The sequence below is a fragment of the Salmo salar genome, chromosome 06, assembly GCF_965601325.2.
Source record: "Salmo salar chromosome 06, fSalSal1, whole genome shotgun sequence".
Classification (NCBI taxonomy): domain Eukaryota; kingdom Metazoa; phylum Chordata; class Actinopteri; order Salmoniformes; family Salmonidae; genus Salmo; species Salmo salar.
The window spans coordinates 31,235,513-31,255,720 of NC_138296.1; the positions used below are offsets into that span (position 1 = coordinate 31,235,513).

The 20,208-nt window shown below is 44.0% G+C and overlaps 1 protein-coding gene across 1 annotated transcript in view; it reads left to right on the forward strand.

The window, feature by feature from the left end:
* LOC106601618 (tumor necrosis factor receptor superfamily member 16) overlaps window positions 1-19,925 on the forward strand; it is a 43,257-nt gene extending 23,332 nt beyond the window's left edge. Inside the window, exons 4-6 of the mRNA XM_045720128.2 lie at window positions 9,865-10,102; window positions 11,337-11,536; window positions 16,206-19,925. Coding sequence (XP_045576084.1) covers window positions 9,865-10,102; window positions 11,337-11,536; window positions 16,206-16,252 — 485 coding nt within the window. The 3' untranslated portion in view covers window positions 16,253-19,925. The remainder of the gene's footprint in view (window positions 1-9,864; window positions 10,103-11,336; window positions 11,537-16,205) is intronic.
* The last annotated feature ends 283 nt before the right edge of the window (window positions 19,926-20,208 follow it).

Sequence of the window (20,208 nt, forward strand, 5' to 3'; positions counted from 1 at the left end):
TGAAGCACGTGGGTGGCAGCATCATGTTGTGGGGGTGCTTTGCTACAGGAGGGACTGGTGCACTTCACAAAATAGATGGCATCATGAGGGAGGAAAATTATGTGGATATATTAAGAAACTTGTGGAAGGCTACACAAAACATTTGACCCAAGTTAAACAATTTAAAGGCAATGCTACCAAATACTAATTAAGTGTATGTAAACTTCTGACCCACTGGGAATGTGATGAAAGAAATAAAAGCTGAAATAAATCATTCTCTCTACTATTATTCTGACATTTCACATTTTTAAAATAAAGTGGTGATCCTAACTGACCTAAAACAGGGAAGTTTTACTAGGATTAAATGTAAGGAATTGTGAAAACTAAGTTTAAATGTATTTGGCTAAGGTGTATGTAAACTTCCGACTTCAACTGTATACAGAATGGTGTCGTCTGCGTAGAGGTGGATCAAGGAATCACCCGCAGCAAGAGCGACATCGTTGAAATATACAGAGAAAAGAGTCGGCCCGAGAATTGCACCCTGTGGCACCCCCATAGAGACTGCCAGAGGTCCGGACAGGCCCTCCGATTTGACACACTGAACTCTATCAGAGAAGTAGTTGGTGAACCAGGTGAGGCAGTCATTTGACAAACCAAGGCTGTTGAGTCTGCCGATAAGAATACGGTGATTGACAAAGTCGAAAGCCTTGGCCAGGTCGATGAAGACGGCTGAACAGTACTGTCTTTTATAGATGGTGGTTATGATATCGTTTAGGACCTTGAGCGTGGCTGAGGTGCACCCGTGACCAGCTCGGAAACCGGATTGCACAGCGTAGAAGGTACGGTGGGATTCAAAATGGTCAGTGATCTGTTTGTTAACTTGGCTTTCGAAGACTTTAGAAAGGCAGGGCAGGATGGATATAGGTCTGTAACAGTTTGGGTCTAGAGTGTCACCCCTTTTGAAGAGGGGGACGACCGCGGCAGCTTTCCAATCTTTAGGAATCTCAGATGATACGAAAGACAGGTTGAACAGACTAGTAATAGGAATTGAAACAATGCTGGCGGATAATTTTAGAAAGAGAGGATCCAGATTGTCTAGCCCAGCTGATTTGTATGGATCCAGGTTTTGCAGCTCTTTCAGAACATCAGCTATCTGGATTTGGGTGAAGGAGAAGCTGGGGAGGCTTGGGCAAGTAGCTGCGGGGGGTGCGGAGCTGTTGGCCGGGGTTGGGGTAGCCAGGAGGAAAGTGTCATGACGGCCTGAGGGGGAGGTTTATGACCCCCATAAATACCTTTCCCCTTTTTCCTCTCTCTACCGATGTGACTATTGAAAATCTCTTTGTTAACATTGAGAGAGAGTCTGGTGACATCAAAAGATGGGAAACGGAACCATATTATGTTAATCCAACCAGTTGAAAGTATGCGTTGGGACTTAATGAATATGTCAGTTCAGTTGGCGTCTGAGACATGATTACTGATGATAGGACGACATAAACTGTATCTTGGAAAGTCTACACATTATAGTTATCAGATTCACATGGAATTGTTGTGCAATTTAAATGTTTAAGTATGAAACTATTTGTGAAAAGATGAAATGTAATTTTAGCTTCTTAATGAGAGAACGGTTTGTCATAGAGTAAACTCTGCCAACTCAGTGGCCCCGCCCATGTGAACAGACAGTGGGTGTAAACTATGAAACGCGACCCTCTCTCCCAATCCTATATAAGCCCCTTGACCAAAATGTAACTTGCTGTTCCAAGGACGTGCGGACTGGCAGTCCCCACGTTGAAAGGACAAAGACCACCTACAGAACTAAGCCAACATCAGCAAGAACCTAACGAAATTGGCATCAAATTTCAATGTGAAGGTGACGACCTACCTTTGAACTCTTATTCACTAAAGAAGTGCTACCCCGTCCGCCTGCTAAACGTGGGCTAGGAGAGGACGGACAGAGTATCTATTCTACCATGCTCCAGTTCACCACTAGACAGTCTTCAGAGGACCAGAGATCCATGCTGGACAACCCTGCCTCCCATTTACGACCAACCGATCGAAGCGCAGCTCAGAGTAAATATTTATTGCATTTTCCTTTTCCAGAATGCATAAGATTCTCTATTTACGATAGGGAGAAGCTATGTCTCTATCGGGCCGTAGGCAGCTACCCTTTGTTCCTCAGTCTTCCCACTCTTTCATTCAAACCCAACCCCCTTTCCTTTTGTGTAACCAGCCGTCATGTCGGCTCCATCCACCAGGGACATTTTCTTTATGACATAATTTGTAATCAATGTATGATCCATTCTGTGTAGATGTAATTCTTTGTGATTATTTAGGTATTTAGTAAATAAATAATTAAACCAATTTGTATTGCTGATTCAACTTGTTAGCCAGGGTTCGTGAAGATAACCAAGAATTTACAACTTTCAGATGACACTGAATAATGTGACGATTAAATATTGACTGCTATTGATGTAAAAGATTACCAGGTCTTTAAGAGTTTATTCGGAAGATAACAGCTCTATAAACCTTCTTTCGTGGTGCCCCGACTTTCTAGTTAATTACATTAACCTGATTAGCTTAATCAGGTAATATTAATTACAGAGAAATTATTTTATAGAATAGCATGTCATATCACTTAATCCGGCATAGCCAAAGACACAACAAAAGCATGACCAGCTGTAGAGAGATGCTTATTGAAATCCTCAATTATCGTGGATTTATCGATGGTGACAGTGTTTCCTAGCCTCAGTGCAGTGGGCAGCTGGGAGGAGGTACTCTTTATTCTCCATGGACTTTACAGTGTCGCAAAACTTTTTGGAGTTAGAGCTACAGGATGGGATAACAGTGACGCACATAACACACAGCACCCCTTCTACGGGCGTATGGGGGAGGGTTCTTGAAACGTAACATCCAATCAAAATCTTGCCTCTGGGAGCCAGTGGACCATTCAAACCGTTTTTGCAGTAAAAAATTATCCAGACTTCAGCAGTTAACGCTTGATCTGATTGAGTCTAACTCAGTCAATGTGTGTGATACTAGATTTCAATCTTGCTGACACAGTGTGTGTGTGTGTGTGTGTGTGTGTGTGTGTGTGTGTGTGTGTGTGTGTGTGTGTGTGTGTGTGTTCACGTGTGTTTAAGTAGCTGCAGCAGGCATTTTCACATACTCCCTTCATATCCAGCTGTTTCCGAGTGGCGATCACTCACAATGAGAGAATGATTAGGGGGGGGGGGGGGGGGGGGGGGGGGGGGCATCAGATGTGCTGTTCTGTGTGGACTGGAGGGTCGATAAGAGTGCTGGGGTTTCTCCTGCTCACACTCCGGTTTCGCTGGCTGACATTTATGAGCACTGAACACTGCAGGACCCACACGGACTTAGACTGACACTCTCTCTCTCTCCCCCTCTCTTTATCTCTCTCTGCTCACATCTCTCTCTCTCTCTCTCTCTCTCTCTCTCTCTCTCTCTCTCATCCTCTCTCAGCTCACAACTCTCTCTCTCATCCTCTCTCAGCTCACAACTCTCTCTCATCCTCTCTCAGCTCACATCTCTCCCTCTCTCCTTCCCTCTCTGTTCCTCTCTTCATCTCTCAGCTCAGCTGTCTCTCTCCTCCACCATGTGGTTGTGTGTGTTGGTGAGTGTGCAGACTGTGTGTGAGACAGGGTTGTTGCACAATTCCTTAAACACTAAAGTTTAGCTGTTCATGACTCAGCTTATCACCTACAGACCCTTCTTAGATAAATAGGGAGACATTCTTTGTCTCTCCCTCCTTATCTCTTCCCCACTCTCTCTCTCAGCCTCTCTTCTCCCCTCTCTCCTTCTTCCCTTTCTCCCCGAAGCAGCCTTGAGTGGTTAGGCTGAGGGAAAAGAGGGGGAAAAGGGATGAGGGGAGGAGTGGGTCATTCAGTGCCTTCATTGCTGCAGTGTAATTACTCCTGCTAATCAGAGCACTTTACAGCAGCGCTTCTGTTCCTCTACTCCTCCATCCTCTCACCTCCTCTCTCCCCCTCCCCTCCTCTCTCCCCCACTCTCCTCATCGCTCCCATACACTCTCCTAATACTGTCCCTTTCTGACTCTCTCTCTACCCCCACTCTCCCTATTAACTCTCACTCTCTATGGAAAGCAGAACGCCAACTTGAATAATTTAATCCGGGGAGAGAGAAGTGTCTGTCTGTCTGTGTGTGTGTGCGTGTGTGTGTGTGTGTGTGTGCGTGTGTGTGTGTGGTGTTTACAAGAGGCCTAGGCAGATAGAGATAGGCCGTAATGAGACAGTGGGAGAGTGTTCTCTGATAGATAAAGAGGTCATTGTGCGTGTGGTATGTTTGATAACTGTCCTCCACCCCAACTTGACTGCAAGGAACCAAGGAGGGAATACAGTGCCTTGACTTTTTCCATATTTTGTTGTTACAGCCTGAATTTAAAATGTATTAAATTGAGATCTTTTGTCACTGGCCTACACACAATACCCCATAATGTCAAAGTGGAATTATGTTTCTATACTTTTTTGTTGTTGTTGGACAAATTAATTAAAAATGAAATGCTGAAATGTATTTGAGTCAATAAGTATTCACTCTGTGTGCAATAATAGTGTTAGACATGATTTTTGAACGACCATCTCATCTCTGTACCCCACACATACAATTGTCCATAAGGTCCCTCAGTTGAGCAGTGAATTTCAAACACAGATTCAACCACAAAGACCCGGGAGGTTTTCCAATGCCTCGCAAAAAGACGGGCACCTATTAGAAGATAGGTTAAACATCCCATTGAATATCCCTTTGAGCATGGTGAAGTTATTAACTACACTTTGGATGGTGTATTAATACACCCAATCACTACAAAGATACAAGCGTCCTTCCTAACTCAGTTACCAGGGATTTCAACAAGAGGCCAATGGTGACTTTAAAACAGTTCTCCACAATACTAACCCTAATTGACAGTGAAGAGAAGGAAGCCTGTAGAGAATAAAACAATATTCCAAAACATGCATCCTGTTTGCAACAAGGCACTAAAGTAATACTGCAAAACGTGGCTGTCACGACTTCCGCCGAAGTCGGTCCCTCTCCTTGTTCGGGCGGCGTTCGGCGGTCGACGTCACCGGCTTTCTAGCCATCGCCGACTTTTCATTTTCCATTTGTTTTGTCTTTGTTTTCTACACACCTGGTTTCTATTCCCCAATTACATGTTCATGTATTTAACCCTCTGTTTCCCCCATGTTTGTGTGCGTGTTTGTATATAATGTTCAGGTTGTTACTTGTTGGCTGGTATTGTTTGCCGGGTTCGTTATTACGCCCGTTATTTACGAGTGACCGGTAATTTCACGCACCTTTAGTATTTGTTTTATACTGGTGCTGTTCGTGGAATAAGTTACCTTGTACACTCATCTCTGCTCTCCTGTGCCTGATTGCATGCACCAGTTACCCACAGCCTGACAGTGGCAAAGAAATTCACTTTTTGTCCTGAATACAAAGTGTTATGTTTGTGGCAAATCAATACAACACCTGTACCACTCTCCATATTTTCTAGTATAGTGGTGGCTGCATCATGCTATGGGTATGCTTGTAATTATTAAGGAATGGGGAGTTTTTCAGGATAAAAAATACATGGAATGGAGCTAAGCACAGGCAAAATCCTAGAGGAAACTTCAGTCTGCTTTCCACCAGACACTTGGAGATTAATTTACCTTTCAGCAGGACAAGAAACTAAAACACAAGACCACATTTACACTAAAGTTGCTTACCAAGAAGACAGTAAATGTTCCTGAGTCGCCTAGTTACAGTTTTGACTTAAATCTACTTGAAGATCTATGACAAGACCTGAAAATGGTTGTTTAGCAAGGATCAGCAACCAATTTGACAGAGCTTGGAAAGCTCTTAGAGGCTTACCCAGAAAGACTCACAGCTGTAATTGCTGCCAAGGGTGCTTCTACAAAGTATTGACTCAAGGGTGTGAATACTTATGTAAATGAGATATTTCTGTATTTCATTTTCAATACATTTGCAAAAAAATTCAAAAAACATGTTCACTTTGTCATTATGTCATATTGTCTGTAGATGGGTGAGGAAAACATCTATCTAATCCATTTTGAATTCAGGCTGTAACAACAAAATGTGGAGTAAGTCAAGGGGTGTGAATACTTTCTGAAGGCACTGTACAGGGTTAACTTTACAATAAAAAAACTAAAATGCCAAATAAAATACAATTAAATTGCATTTCTCTATCCTCCTCCACTCCCTATAATAAACAGTTATTCACAGGCCTGGGCTCATAAAAGCTCAGGGAAGTTTTATTTGTTTCAGAGACGTTTAAAATCCATTGAAGCTGAAATAAAACCGTTAAAACACGGGTAACACGCAGAGGCCGACCGAGACAGGCACTGGAGCCGCAGGTTTATTTCCCAGTTAACTGCCTTACTTTCTAGATCAGCACAGGGTTGATACATACATGCAGGTAAGCATGAGATATGAGAGAAAAACAGAGAGAAAGAGGGCAAGGGGTTCAGATGGAATATAGAAAGAAAGAGAGAAAAAAGAGATACAGCTAGAAGGAGGAAAAGACCAAGCTTGTGTTGGTGACAGTGAGTGTTGAGTCACTCTGACTCACTGTGATCACCCCAGATTGCCATCCGTAGGGTACCGGATGAAATGGACACGGCTATCAGAACTCACACACACCGTCTCCAAAGGTGTGAATAAATGGTGTGTGTGTGTGTGGTCATTGTAGAATTATATGGCTGACGTAGTCGCTGCATGCACTGTATGACTCACAGTGGAAAAAGTGGAAAGAGTTGAATTTGAAGTGATTGTGGAAATCTCATCTTTGGGATCCTCTTGTTTTATCACCATAATGCTAAACCGACTGTAACTGATTGGTGAATAGAGATGGAAGGAGAAGCGCACTTCCTGAAAGTTCAAGCATGTTCTGTTACACCTGCACTGGGACTGACAGACTGGAAACGTGACTACCATTCCCACTGGCCACACACTTGTGACCTGACCTTGGCCTAAAATAATTCCCTGAAATCGATACCATGCCTTTAAATAGGTTGAGTTTATTTTTGTGTCTTGATGTGACGTGGCTGTGAGCAGGGAGTGTCCAGTGTGGAACGGTATTCTCTACAGTTTCAGTAAACCTATCCCTCCCTACTGACAAAGGAATGTCCTGTCATCGCCAAGGAAACAGCTAGGAGATATCTGAGTCTTAACAAGCTGCAGAATTTAACAAATGTACCCTAAGACTCCCATCAGTGTCCCTGGGGAGCGTAAATAAATATGCATTCAATCAATGTGTAGAAAAAAACCTGAAAAACAGCCTTGTCAGTAATAAAAAGAAGTGCTGAATTTTGACAGTTCGTTATTATTGTGATGGTTCACTGCTTTCCTTTGTGTCAATCTGTCAAGAGACCACATCACTGACCAGAACTGCCATTTCATACTTCACTGTGTTCTTAAAGTTCCATTGCAGCCATTTTTATCTCAATATCAGATCATTTCTGGGTAACAATTAAGTACTTTACAGTGATTGTTTTGAATTAAAATGGTCAAAAAGAAAGAAAAATAGCTTCTTAGTAAAGAGCAATTTCTCAAGTGGGGTGGGGAAAACTGAAAACTAGCTGTTATTGGCTGTTTGGAACTCTTTCTTATTGGTCTATTAACTAATTTACGCCTGGTGATGTCACCAGGCAGGCCAAAACTCCATCCCACCAAAACAGGCAGACATTTCAGGCAGTATTTTCAAACAGCTCTTTAACTAAAATGGCATTATCATAATTTTCACAATTTCACAGTATTATACCAACCTCACTCATAGTGTGGAAAGATACACTCACCAGCCAGTTTATTACGTACACCACCACATTTCACAAAAATGGATCACTCCTACAGACAGTGAGTCACTTGGCCATGGCTTGCTATCTAAAGCAGGCAGCCAGGCATCGAGGCATTCAGTTCCTGTTCGATTGAATGATAGAATGGGCATAACGAGTGACCTAAGTGACTTTGAGTCTGGTTTGATCGTCGGTGCCGGGCACGCCGGATCCAGTCTCTCAGAAACAGCTGGCCTCCTGTGCTTTTTACGAAGAGAATGGTGCAACAAACACAAAATCAAGTCAACGGCAGTCCTGTGGGCGACAACAGCTTGTGGATAAGCAACAACGAAGGAGAATTACAAGGATCGTGCAAGCTAACAGGCGGGCCACAAACAGACAAATAACAGCGCAGTACAACAGTGGTGTGCAGAATGACATCTCGGGAACACACAACTCGTCGATCCTTGTCACGGATGGGCTGTTGCAGCAGACGACCACACCGGGTTCCACTCCTATCAGCTAAACACAAGTAGAAACGTATCCAGTGGGCACGCGATCGCCAACACTGGACAATTGAGAAGTGGAAAAACGTCGCCTGGTCCGACGAATCCCGGATCCTGTTGCTTTATGCTGATGGCAGTCAGGACTTAGCGTATGCAGCATGAGTCCATGGACCCATCCTGCCTGGTGTCAACAGACCAACATCCCTGTGGAATGTTTCCGACTTTTAGGTCTGACCCGGTGTTTATAAAACACAGGAAAATCATATTATTTGAGAGTTGAGGAAGCCTGTATGGGGTTCTGTTCTGTTGGGGATTACTCCTTCATATCCCCACCACCACCACCACCACCACCATCCACCACACTCCCCTCGAGGTGTGGATACTGGCAGACATACTGTAGCTACATCTAATGCTTGAAGCATAACAGTTTTATTACACAACACACACAGTAGGAGTGCGTGACACAGCAGATAACAGGGTAACCACTACAAAGAACATGACTGAGTTGTCCTGTGCTGTATGTACGTTGCCAAGGGAAGCAGAAGCAGAAGGCCTCTGGGCAGCCATGGTGTTGCTGGCACACTGGAAAATAGCAGTTGATCATTAATGCAATTTACAGAGAAACAGAAAGAGAGAGAGGAAATGGGACAATTTATAAAAATGTCTCCTCTTTAGTGATGAAAACCAGACCCCTCCAGTAGCAGAGAGAGAGAGAGAGAGAGAGAGTTCCTACTGCTGCCCTCCCAGGCCTAGCCTGTAGCACCAGAGGTTAAGCTGAACACACTGACCCTCTAAAGCCCCTGACTTTGTACTGCGGGTACTCCACATGGTGTGTGCCATGTTATGTACAGAGATCACAGTCATGCTCCCATATAGAGAAGAACTTGGAGTGAGTCCCAAATGGCACCCTATTCCCTATATAATAGTGCACTACTTTTGACCAGAGCCCTATGTGTTCTGGTCAAAAGTAATGCACTATGTAGGAAATAGGGTGCCCTTTGGGATGCGGCCCTGGTGAGAGAGTCATGATGTGCTGCTGGGCTTGGGTTATTATGTGGGTAAGTGACAGTTTGCCTCCCATCTCCCCCTCCTCTTGAAACATTTTTTTTTCTCCAGATAGCATCTTAGCCGGAGCCCATCTGCCTATAGGAACAAGCGTTCACATGTGTGCACTGTCACTCAAACATCTGCTTAGGGACATCGTCGTGACTAAACCCAGGCTCAGAACTACTTGAAGAAGGATGTATACAGTTATAGTTTATGACATTTTATTTTTTCATTATGGGGAAAAGTATCTTTTTTGTTTGTTTTTATTTCCCTGGTCCTCATTGTAAATTCCCTTTTTGATATACCGGTGTGCTAACTACAGTACAATGTGCTGGTTCCAAGGAGACTTGATGTACGTTGCTTAGCCAATGATAATGTATTCCTAAACTGGCTATTATTACTGCTGGTTAAGTGTGTGATTTTTTAAATAAAACATTCTTACCATAAAATAATGACCTCATATGAAAATGACCTCTTCCTGTCTTATATAATAGCAATCTGTCCTTTTTCCTCTTTTCCTTCACTCTCCTTAGATCCTCTCCTCCCGTCCTACACGTCTCCCACCTTTCCCCAGGACCCGTCTTCCCCCTCTTTCACAGACATCTTCCCACCAGACAGCTCCAGCAGCCCCTCCCCAGGGGGAGAGAGCACCACGGCCCACCCCAGCCCTCACTTCATCAGACCGGGCTTCAACGAGAACCTCATCCCCATATACTGCTCCATCCTGGCTGCTGTGGTGGTGGGGCTGGTGGCCTACATCGTCTTCAAAAGGTGAGGGGCCATGGAGTGGGAGCATAGACAAAGCAGGGAGATAGGATATGAGCACAGGTAGAAGCCGCTATCACACAGATATAAGCAGCTATCACGCAGATAGAAGCAGCTATCACACAGATATAAGAAGCTATCACACAGATAGAAGCAGCTATCACACAGATATAAGAAGCTATCACACAGATAGAAGCAGCTATCACACAGGGAGAAGCAGCTATCACACAGATAGAAGCAGCTATCACACAGATAGAAGCAGCTATCACACAGATAGAAGCAGCTATCACACAGATAGAAGCAGCTATCACACAGATAGGACCAGAGACAAAGCAGGGAGGATGATACATGTATGCAGACAGTGGGCTCAGGCTGGAGGAGGGAGAGACTGAACTAGGACAGAGAGGTTGACTAGTCAGGGAAGGGGAATGACAGGCAGGATGGTGTTTGAGTGATGTAGCCCATGGCTAAAGAAAGGCAGGGAGCCAGATAGAGAGCGACTGTATGGTGAAATATTCAGGCCTGTTGTGGACTGGCAAGACATTGACCCAGTTACACCACATGATTACACACACGCGCACGCACGCACATACACACACACACACACACAATAATGCATTTCAAAGGTCACACACTCAGAGTAAAATGATTAACAGAGGTCAGTGACATATTAAACATTAGAAATGACGCACACAGACGCACGCACACACACACACAAGCATTTTCACACAACACATACACACACACGCCGATTCAAACACACCATGTACCAAGTAAACAAGCTCATCATCAAATCCAGTATCGATTGTAAAGTGCAGTCCAGTTGAAATCCGAGTGGCTACTTCATCAACACAAACAGTTACGGGGCTTCTTTAATATCTATCTCCTTCCACTGTATAAACAGGTCCAACACTGTCTGTTAAAAGGCTTTGATTGACTGATTGATTAGATTGGATCATTACGACTAGGAGGCTGCTCCAGCCAGAGACAACATTACAGTAAAAATGACTGAGGATAAAACCACTATGAAGCCAGAAGGCTTGTTTCCCTGCTGGTCCTTTAGGTTTACTGGAAGACTTTCAGAGATGTTTGTTGACTGATCACTCCTCGTCCCTTCCACGTTTCCTGATGACCATCCCAACCACAAAACGTCCATTACGTGCATCACATCAATTAAACCACTTCTGGGAACACAGTGTTGCGGGCATGACTCACTTCTTCTCCGTTCACACCTTCCCAGGTGGAACAGCTGCAAGCAGAACAAACAGCCGGCTAACAACCACCAAGCCACAGCAGCCAATCAAACGGTGACGCCGGAGGGGGAGAAGCTGCACAGCGACAGCGGCATCTCAGTGGACAGCCAGAGTCTGCAGGAGCAGCAGCATGCAGCCCAGGTCCAGGCCCAGGTCCAGACACAGACACACAGACCGGAACAGATAGGTGAGCTCTCATAACACTGTAACACTGTTACCCTACAACACACACTGTACACTTAGCTAGCTGCTGTAATGGAAGTCTGTATGTCTGTGTGTTCACCTGTTGGGTCTGTTAGGAGATTCTATGCTAGCTGGACTAGGCATATACAAGTGAGAGATGAAAGTGGTAACAAAGTGAATTTAGGATACATATTTTATTATTGTACATAGCGAGTCTCGGATATTATCCCGTTGTGTGTACATACTTAGATACGACTTTGGAAATGTCACCAAAGAAGTCTTAACATGAGAGGTTATGAAGGAGGGAAGGATGAGTAGTCTACACAATTTACATCTGATATCTGTGTTTTACCAATGTACACCCCTTTACCTATGCTACATGTGACCCAGCCTTCGATATTTGGGTGAGCGAGAGAGCCAGAGAGAGAGAGAGTGGACAGGGTGGTCCAGTATTCGGTGGGAGACAGCACCACTGCCTTGTGGGAAATACATGATGAATGGTCGTGAAGGAGGAGAGCAACTTTTTAAACGGAACAAGGAAGTGAAAACAAAAGCAAGAGCTTCAGGAATGTGAAGTGGTCTCTCTATAGAGCCTGGAGCGACCTACCTTCCTTTAATTCAAAAATCCATGGCAGAGACACAGTCAGTCTTCTTATACTGAGGAGAACCATGCTCTACTTACTCCTCTCTCCATCTCTTTAGCGCTTTCAACTTATCTCTCTCTTTCTGTCTCTCTACATATCTCCTCTTTCTCCCTCCCTTTTTATCTCCCCTTTTCTTTATCTCTCTCTCTGGAGTCTCAGTGGCGTGGCACAGTTTCTATCCACTCAGAGGAGTGATAGAGAGGAGACGAACTACAGAGTGAAGAGTTTGTTTTTCCAACCTCCTAAGTGCTGAGCCAGAGCCTAAGGGGCCCTACACATCCAGTGACTCAGCATCTCTCTCTATGCAGTCATGAATGCATAACTGAAGAAGTTATGAAGTAGTAATGAGGTAGTTCAGAAGACAATTATAAAGTTATGTTCGTGAATCGTGAGTTAACTTATGCACCATCACCTGATCTGACCCTGGACCTCTGCTGTTTTGGATCTTACCCACAACCTAAATGCATACCCATGTCCATGTGATGTCTGGGCAGCCTGGGAAATGCTGCTATTGTTTTATTTTGTGTTGTGGGAATTCTATTCATTTCCCCCCACTCAGAAATGCAAAGCCTCAGTATAATGGAGAAAAGGAGGCATCTTTTCCTGGGGATTAGCATGTGATTGGGTCATTGAGTAGATGCCCGCCCCTTTAACCCTTGTCTCTTTGTGTGATTGGCTCATTAGCAGGTGTTGTGTGATGGAGGCCAGGCCCGATCCCCCTGCCTGTTTAAATCTGATCCATAACAGTGTTTAATGTCTGCTAATTAGCGTCAGCGCTGTCTTCTGGCGCAGAAGCCATTAAAATACAGTACTGCACACAGCATGCTGTGGGTTGGGCGGCTACTCCACTAGTAAATGGGAACTTGTTAAAATATAAACACCCAAGGGGGTGAGAATATGTACAATAAATCCATAAAATCATATGGATTTCCCTTTTCAAATGAACCATATTTTACACATACAGTATGACTGAAAAGCCCACAGCAGTCTTTGTAGACGGTGTCATACCCAGTCAAAACAAGTCAATTAAGATTTCAAGTGAAATATGAAAATCTATAAAAGATGCCCTGTGCTTTGATTGACAAGCTCAAAAGGACTCCTTGCGTCCCTGCCTTGGGGTAAGAACTCCCAAAAGACTTACAGACATCTATAATAAGTCTTCTCTACTCTCCAGTGCAATCTGGTGATCTTTTAAAAAGCAATCTGTCTTTTCCCTCTGAGGCCCCTTCCCCTTTACGCTGGAGTATTCCTTCCTCAAGGGGCAGAGGGGTGTTTAAAATGTAAATGGGACTCAAACCTCTCACTCATCTCTCTCATCATCGTGCCTCTGTCCTTAATCTGATCCCATTCTCTACCTGAACGATAGTCACGGAAACTGTCAATCAAAGTCTGCTCGTCCCAGGTTAGAGGGGCAGTGGGCTAAAGCTAGTGTAGTAGGAGAGTAGCTAGTGTAGTAGGAAAGTAGCTAGTGTGGTAGGAGAGTAGCTAGTGTAGTACAACGCTAGTGTAGAAGAAGAGTAGCTAGTAGAGTACAACGTTAGTGTAGTAGGGGAGTAGTTAGTGTAGTAGGAGAGTAGCTAGTGTAGTAGGAGAGTAGCTAGTGTAGTAGGAGAGTAGCTAGTGTTGTAGGAAAGTAGCTAGTATAGTAGGAGAGTAGCTAGTGTAGTAGGAGAGTAGCTAGTGTAGTAGGAAAGTAGCTAGTGTAGTAGGAGAGTAGCTAGTGTAGTAGGAGAGTAGCTAGTAGAGTAGGAGAGTAGCTAGTGTAGTAGGAGAGTAGCTAGTGTAGTACAATGCTAGTGTAGTAGGAGAGTAGCTAGTGTAGTACAACGCTAGTGTAGTAGGAGAGTAGCTAGTGTAGTAGGAGAGTAGCTAGTGTAGTAGGAGAGTAGCTAGTGGGGTAGGAGAGTAGCTGGTGTAGTAGAAAAGTAGCTAGTGTAGTAGGAGAGTAGCTAGTGTAGTAGGAGAGTAGCTAGAGGGGTAGGAGAGTAGCTAGTGTAGTAGGAAAGTAGCTATTAGGGGTAGGAGAGTAGCAAGTGTAGTAGGAGAGTAGCTAGTGCAGTAGGAAAATAGCTATTAGGGGTAGGAGAGTAGCTAGTGCAGTATGAGAGTAGCTAGTAAGGTAGAAGAGTAGCTAGAGGGGTAGGATAGTAGCTAGTGCTTTAGGAGAGTAGCTAGTGGGGTAGGAGAGTAGCTAGTAGGGTAGAAGAGTAGCTAGAGGGGTAGGAGAGTAGCTAGTGCATTGGGAGGATAGCTAGTGCAGTAGGAGAGTAGCTAGTGGGGTAGGAGAGTAGTTAGTGCAGTAGAAAGCTGGTGTAGTAGGGAGTAAAGCCCTTTCTGTTGAGGAGGCAGCCCTGGGATGTGGATGAGGTAGACAGCAAGAGCTTTAGAGCAGGACAAATATTGAAGTATTGCTTTGTCCAAAGCACTTTGAGACTAAAGGAAAAGAGCTATTTAAATGCTAAGCCATTATTGGTATTAATTATGAATAAATGTAAAATATTGTAGTGAGGACCTCTGTATTGAGTAAAATAGAATAACTTGAGTCTGTATTGACTCAGTTCTAAAAGAAAGAGGGATGTCAGTGGTGGGAGGGGTACAGTGTGACAATCAGACAGAGAAGCTAGGGCCAGGTCACATTTACATTTTACATGTACACTTTGGTAATTTAGCAGACAGACTTACAGTCAGTGCATTCAATTAAGGTAGGTAAGACAACCACAAATCACAGTCCTTGTTTAAGCAAAATCACATCACAGAGAGGGTAATCCAATGTGAGGAGGAATGTGAGAGACCTCAAGGTGCCAGAGGCAATAACGTACATGTAACTGCCGGCTGATTGACAGGTAGTGTATGAGGGGTCTGGTTAGGGCTGGTCAGGGCTGGTCAAATGACCCTGGGGCAACAGAAGGTAATCAGCATGTCTCCTGTATTCCATTCTTGCCGTTAAGAGGAGAGCAGTTGATTGCCTATTCACTACCGATCTCAATCTCAGTCTTAATCAGCTATCTTTAAAGCTTCGGAGTGGCCTGAAATCAAATCAGCATCGGCTGAACATGCTAATGGAAGATCGACTGTTAGATCGACTATTCTGAACATGCCCAGTAGAATTTAATCTGATAAAGACTGGTCAATACCCTAGAATTGGAATGGGTGAAACAGTGGTTCCCATTTAAAGCAACCATTAGGTTTTCTGTGTCGACAATATTTATCAAGGAAGCCACCAACTGACTCAGTAGGTTTACATTTGCAGTCTAGGGAGGGCTGCATGAACCATTCAAAGTGGAGATCCTGAAGAGGAACACAAGTATTTTGCTGCTATCATGAAAAGACAGAATGATTCAGCAAGACTGCTCAGTGTCTCTCTGCAGTGTCTGTCATGCGTGCAGGATGGCTGTCTAAACAGGAAGGAGAACAAGTCACAGACTGCATGACGTGCTCTGGAGAGAATCAACATGAATAACGAGAGCTAAAGGAGAAAAAAGAGAGGATTTACGATTTTTTTTTAATGTGTGTAGAATGAGAGAAGATCGACTGTAGCAGCCTTCGCCGAGCCCCGCCTGTGTGCACCACATACACTTAAACAGGCCTGATGATGTCATAGCGTGGTTGATACAAAAAAGCCCTTCTTGTGAACCTTTAGAATTAGAGCTCTCTTCTGGCTGGCACAGGGGTGCATTGATCAAGACAAGAAAACAACCAGTGAGCTCGGAGCTCCTCTAAAAAACGCCTCTGCATTCCGGAAGCGTTTCCATGGCACCCCTCAATTGACAACAGGTTGAGGGCTTGTGGGAAAAGGGGACATTTGTCCCTCTTCCTCACTCCCTGTAGTAATGAGTTCAGTGAAACAGTTGGAGGGGTTGATGAGTTTGTGACCTCACAAGGCCCCCTACAGGGCAAAGTGTGTCAGAGTGGACACAGCATCATAGACCGCTGACCACTGACACTGCGTTACTTCATATGACCAGAGAACATCTGCATGCTTCATCACTGACCATATATGTTTTTAACATGTTTCTCTCTCTCTCTCAGTGGTGAGGGTGGATGGGGGACCTGACTCACCTCCCCCCCAGGTCTGAGGAAGAGAAGCCGCTGACAGGAAGGAGGAAAAGGAGGAGAGGGGGAAGTGAGGTTGCCATGGAAACCCTGATGTGGGAACGGACATACAGTATAAGAGTACAGACTGAGTGGGTTTCTTGGATACAACAAGGAAGTTGACGACATTATCGCCCCTTTTCACCAAGGGTGGCCACTGGTTTCTGACTGGCCTCTTGTCCCAGTATGGACCCTTATTGGACAGACTGGAGCATCAGAGGCTGACCCAGTATCTCTACACAGAACCCAACTCTGCCAGTGTTTCTTTGAACACTAAACCTCTCCGCCAATACCAACCCTAACACCAACCATAACACCAACCCTCTGCCTCAAGTCACTAAAGTTGCAATATCACTACCACCCATAATCCAAGAAGCATCACTGTGTTAGATATCCTGGTCTCTGTCTTTTCTGTCAGCTGGTGTTGACCAATCATTATGAAAAGTGTGTTAGTATGTTATCCCATGAAGGAGTTTTATCTTGTGTACCCATAAGTTCACTGCCAACTTCCTTTGACCTTTTACTAAAATTATTATTCATCCACCCCCCGATTCACTCACATCATCAAATGTTTGTGCCTCAGAGGTAGATAAACTCTCTGTCCCCTCTCTCCCCTTGTCCGTACTCGCTCTCTCTCTCTCAGCGTGTAACTATCTGTCCCTCTTTCCATCCCTCCATCTATTCCTATCCAATCGTAGTGTGTTCTCAGGGCTAGTCCTGCAGTAGTCTCTCAGTGACTCCGTCACTCCAGCAGACTGTCTTCTCAGACCTCAGCAGCAGCAGCCAGTTGTAATCCTCCATGTGATCCATAGTATCCCACTGTCATCTATTCAACACAACTCAGTGGGGGAACGGTTATGCTGCGTTTAGATGGTACGAGGTAGACGGCGTCAGGATGTCATTGTTTTCAATGAGACCACGACGGTAAATGCCGTTGAGGTCACGGTAGACGGGACATGCCACCAGAGTTAGAATATTTAAACTTTTGTTGTCTGCGTCATAGCGTTGTTTTCTACCTGATGTTGATTTGCACTGTTTGTTTACCAAAATCACCATAGCAACCATACCGTCGTGCTGGCTTGCTTTCTTCTTGTATGACGGTTTCTGCGTCCCTCGTCTAAATGCAGCATTAGTCACCCATTCCAAAATCTCCTATCCTTATTCTTACCACAGACACAGACATTCCTAAGGTGTACAGGGACTGACACATTTGTGTTGTTGTTATACTGTTGCCTCTGATTACTGTGCTCTCCTATTCTCATTGGCTGTGGATCATTCCATCATTCCGTAACCGCAACATGATACACCATCCCTCCTCTTGTTTTCTGACACACTTGACTCCTTTTCTCCATCCAACATGGACCCCAGGATTCTGTTGGAATGATTCATGCTTTGAATGTAACAGATTCGAGATGTTTCTGTCATGTCTGTTTGTGGCGCATCCGCCTCTCTTAGTGGTTTGAGTTACAAGGCTTCCTCAGCAGTGCAGCTCCATTACCCCAGGAGCTGTGATATACAATATGAGGAGCATTTTTGGACTATTGAACATTGCTGACTCATTAACCTGACACGTAATGTGATGCCCAACTGCCAAAAATGGAACTGACATCATCAGAAAGAGGCTCTGCAGTATCAGTATTCGAGGCTGTTCCATGGTAGCCTGACGAGAGTTGGCTAGAAATAGTATACAGAGTTGATATACAAACACTGTATAGTAGGCTATACTCAAGACCCCTTAATTATCCATGATATTGTACTTGCTAATGAGTGGAGACATGGGACACTCGTCAGAGACTTCCGTCTCACTGAAATAAACACAAGCACTTGCACACACACACTCACGGGCAGATATGTGTGTGTGCTAAAGAGTGTGCGGTGGCGCTAATGTGTCTGCTGCGGTATGGTATGGTAGGGGTATGGGAGTAAACACAGGGGCCATTAGGGAGACATTCCTGACAGGCAGGTATAATTACCTCAGGGTTTCAGGTTCATTTAGCTTCACTCAGTCAGCTGGCTCTCATCTGGATCCCTCTGTTCTGTACTGCACAGAGACATACAGAACGCTTTTAAAGTGGCAACAATGTGACATTACCATTACTCACCTGTCATGTGTCTGAGAGAGCAGTGACATTTTACTGTATCACAATAGTGATCTGAAGCACTTATACCCCCCCTCCACCACACTCTCTCTGATGATAAACTGTATGTATGGGTTGCCTTTGATCACTTTTGTATGTATCTATATTGGCACGCAGCATACTGAACACGCAGTAGGTATTAGATTTTGGCAATGTAGCTACGCTTACTGTAACTATACTGCTTTGAAGTCCAGGTTTGATTCCCAGGGACATGTGATTACTCAGGGTCCCTTTGGTGTGGTTTGATGCTTGAATTTAGATGTAGGTAGATAGCAAAGTAGATATATTAGTAGAGATACTTTTGTGGGAGAGAGAGAGAGAGAGAGAGAATCTGGCGTAGCAAAGATACAGTAGGGAAGACGCTCTCAGAGTAGTGAGTTTTGAGGCTTTTGAATAGAAAACAGACCAACACACCCACACTATATTCCCCCTGGAGGCCTCTCTCTGCTTGTGACATATCCAGTGGCTTCACACACAGTGTTTCACACAATATTATTGACAGCAGTGTGATTCATATTGCTCCTCAATGGAAGTGCAGTAGGACCCAGTAGACCAACAGATTGGCATAATACCACTGACTGACAGGAGAGATTGTCATCAACGACTGGTGAACAACTGAACCTTTCACTGTGGCTGGCGGCCCCACGGGCCCAATCTAACACTATGCTGTCTCACAGGTGAATAGAGGTGTCAATATAGAATCTACAGTATGACTCGATCTGTACTGTTTTTCCACAGCAGGGGACACTGGTAGAGTGAAGGAAGAAATTATAAGAATGTAAAGCTGAATAACGTTACAGACATAAATATGCAAAACATTCAAGGTTCTTCTATTGTTTTTGTTATGAATATTATTCTCTTTTTTGAAATCAGTATTTTTTTGTAAACGGTTTCTTGTTTTAGCACTTATTAGATGTAATATGCACACTCAAAGACTGTGCTATACAAGTGCCTGTGTACAGAGTCAGGTGTCTTTGAGTTATGTTCAGAACACTTTCTGTTCTTCTTCTTCTGTTTTTATTCTCACTTGTTGTATGACCTGTGATTTGTTTCATCATTTGAGTGTTAATGAAGGTTTCAGGAAGTATAGGCCATAGGTTAAAACATACTACTAATGTTGTTGAAATCCATATAGCATCATCTACGTACCTGCCATCTGCTGTGGTCCTATTTTACCGACCACAATATACTCTATCTACAGTGCGAAAGTGGCAATATGTGATGAGCATGACCAGTATGTTTTACATGTTCAGTTTGTCCAGAGGTTGTGGACAGACATGCCATGTATGAGGAGGATTCACTATGATTCTCAAATGGTAATATCCAAGATATAATGAATCCCCACAGAAACTTCAGACCCCGTCCCCCCAAAAGCTGAATGTTACATGTACTTACCTACTAGTAAAATGCATTGTGTAAATGTGAATTTCTTAGAGTTGTTACAATATATAAATACACTATAAAATTGAAAAAGCAAACACATTAGTTATCTGATAGAATAAAAACAAATGTAATTGCACCTTTGTCAAGTCATTTGTCCTCGATACTGAATGTTGATAATGTAGCAAGTCAGCGGATGGATTGTCATTCCCTACTGTGAATTCATTGTTGCTTGGGAAAGAAATATAGTGGACACAATACACTGAAATATGCTTCTTCGCTTAAAACATTAATATAGCCGATATTTAACACTGGTAGTGGGCTATCTCTCCCGGGAAATCCTTGATTATAACAATATTGGACAGCACCCAGTACAAACTCTCCCAACCCTCATCTATAACTGATTTTTTAACAACAGTTAC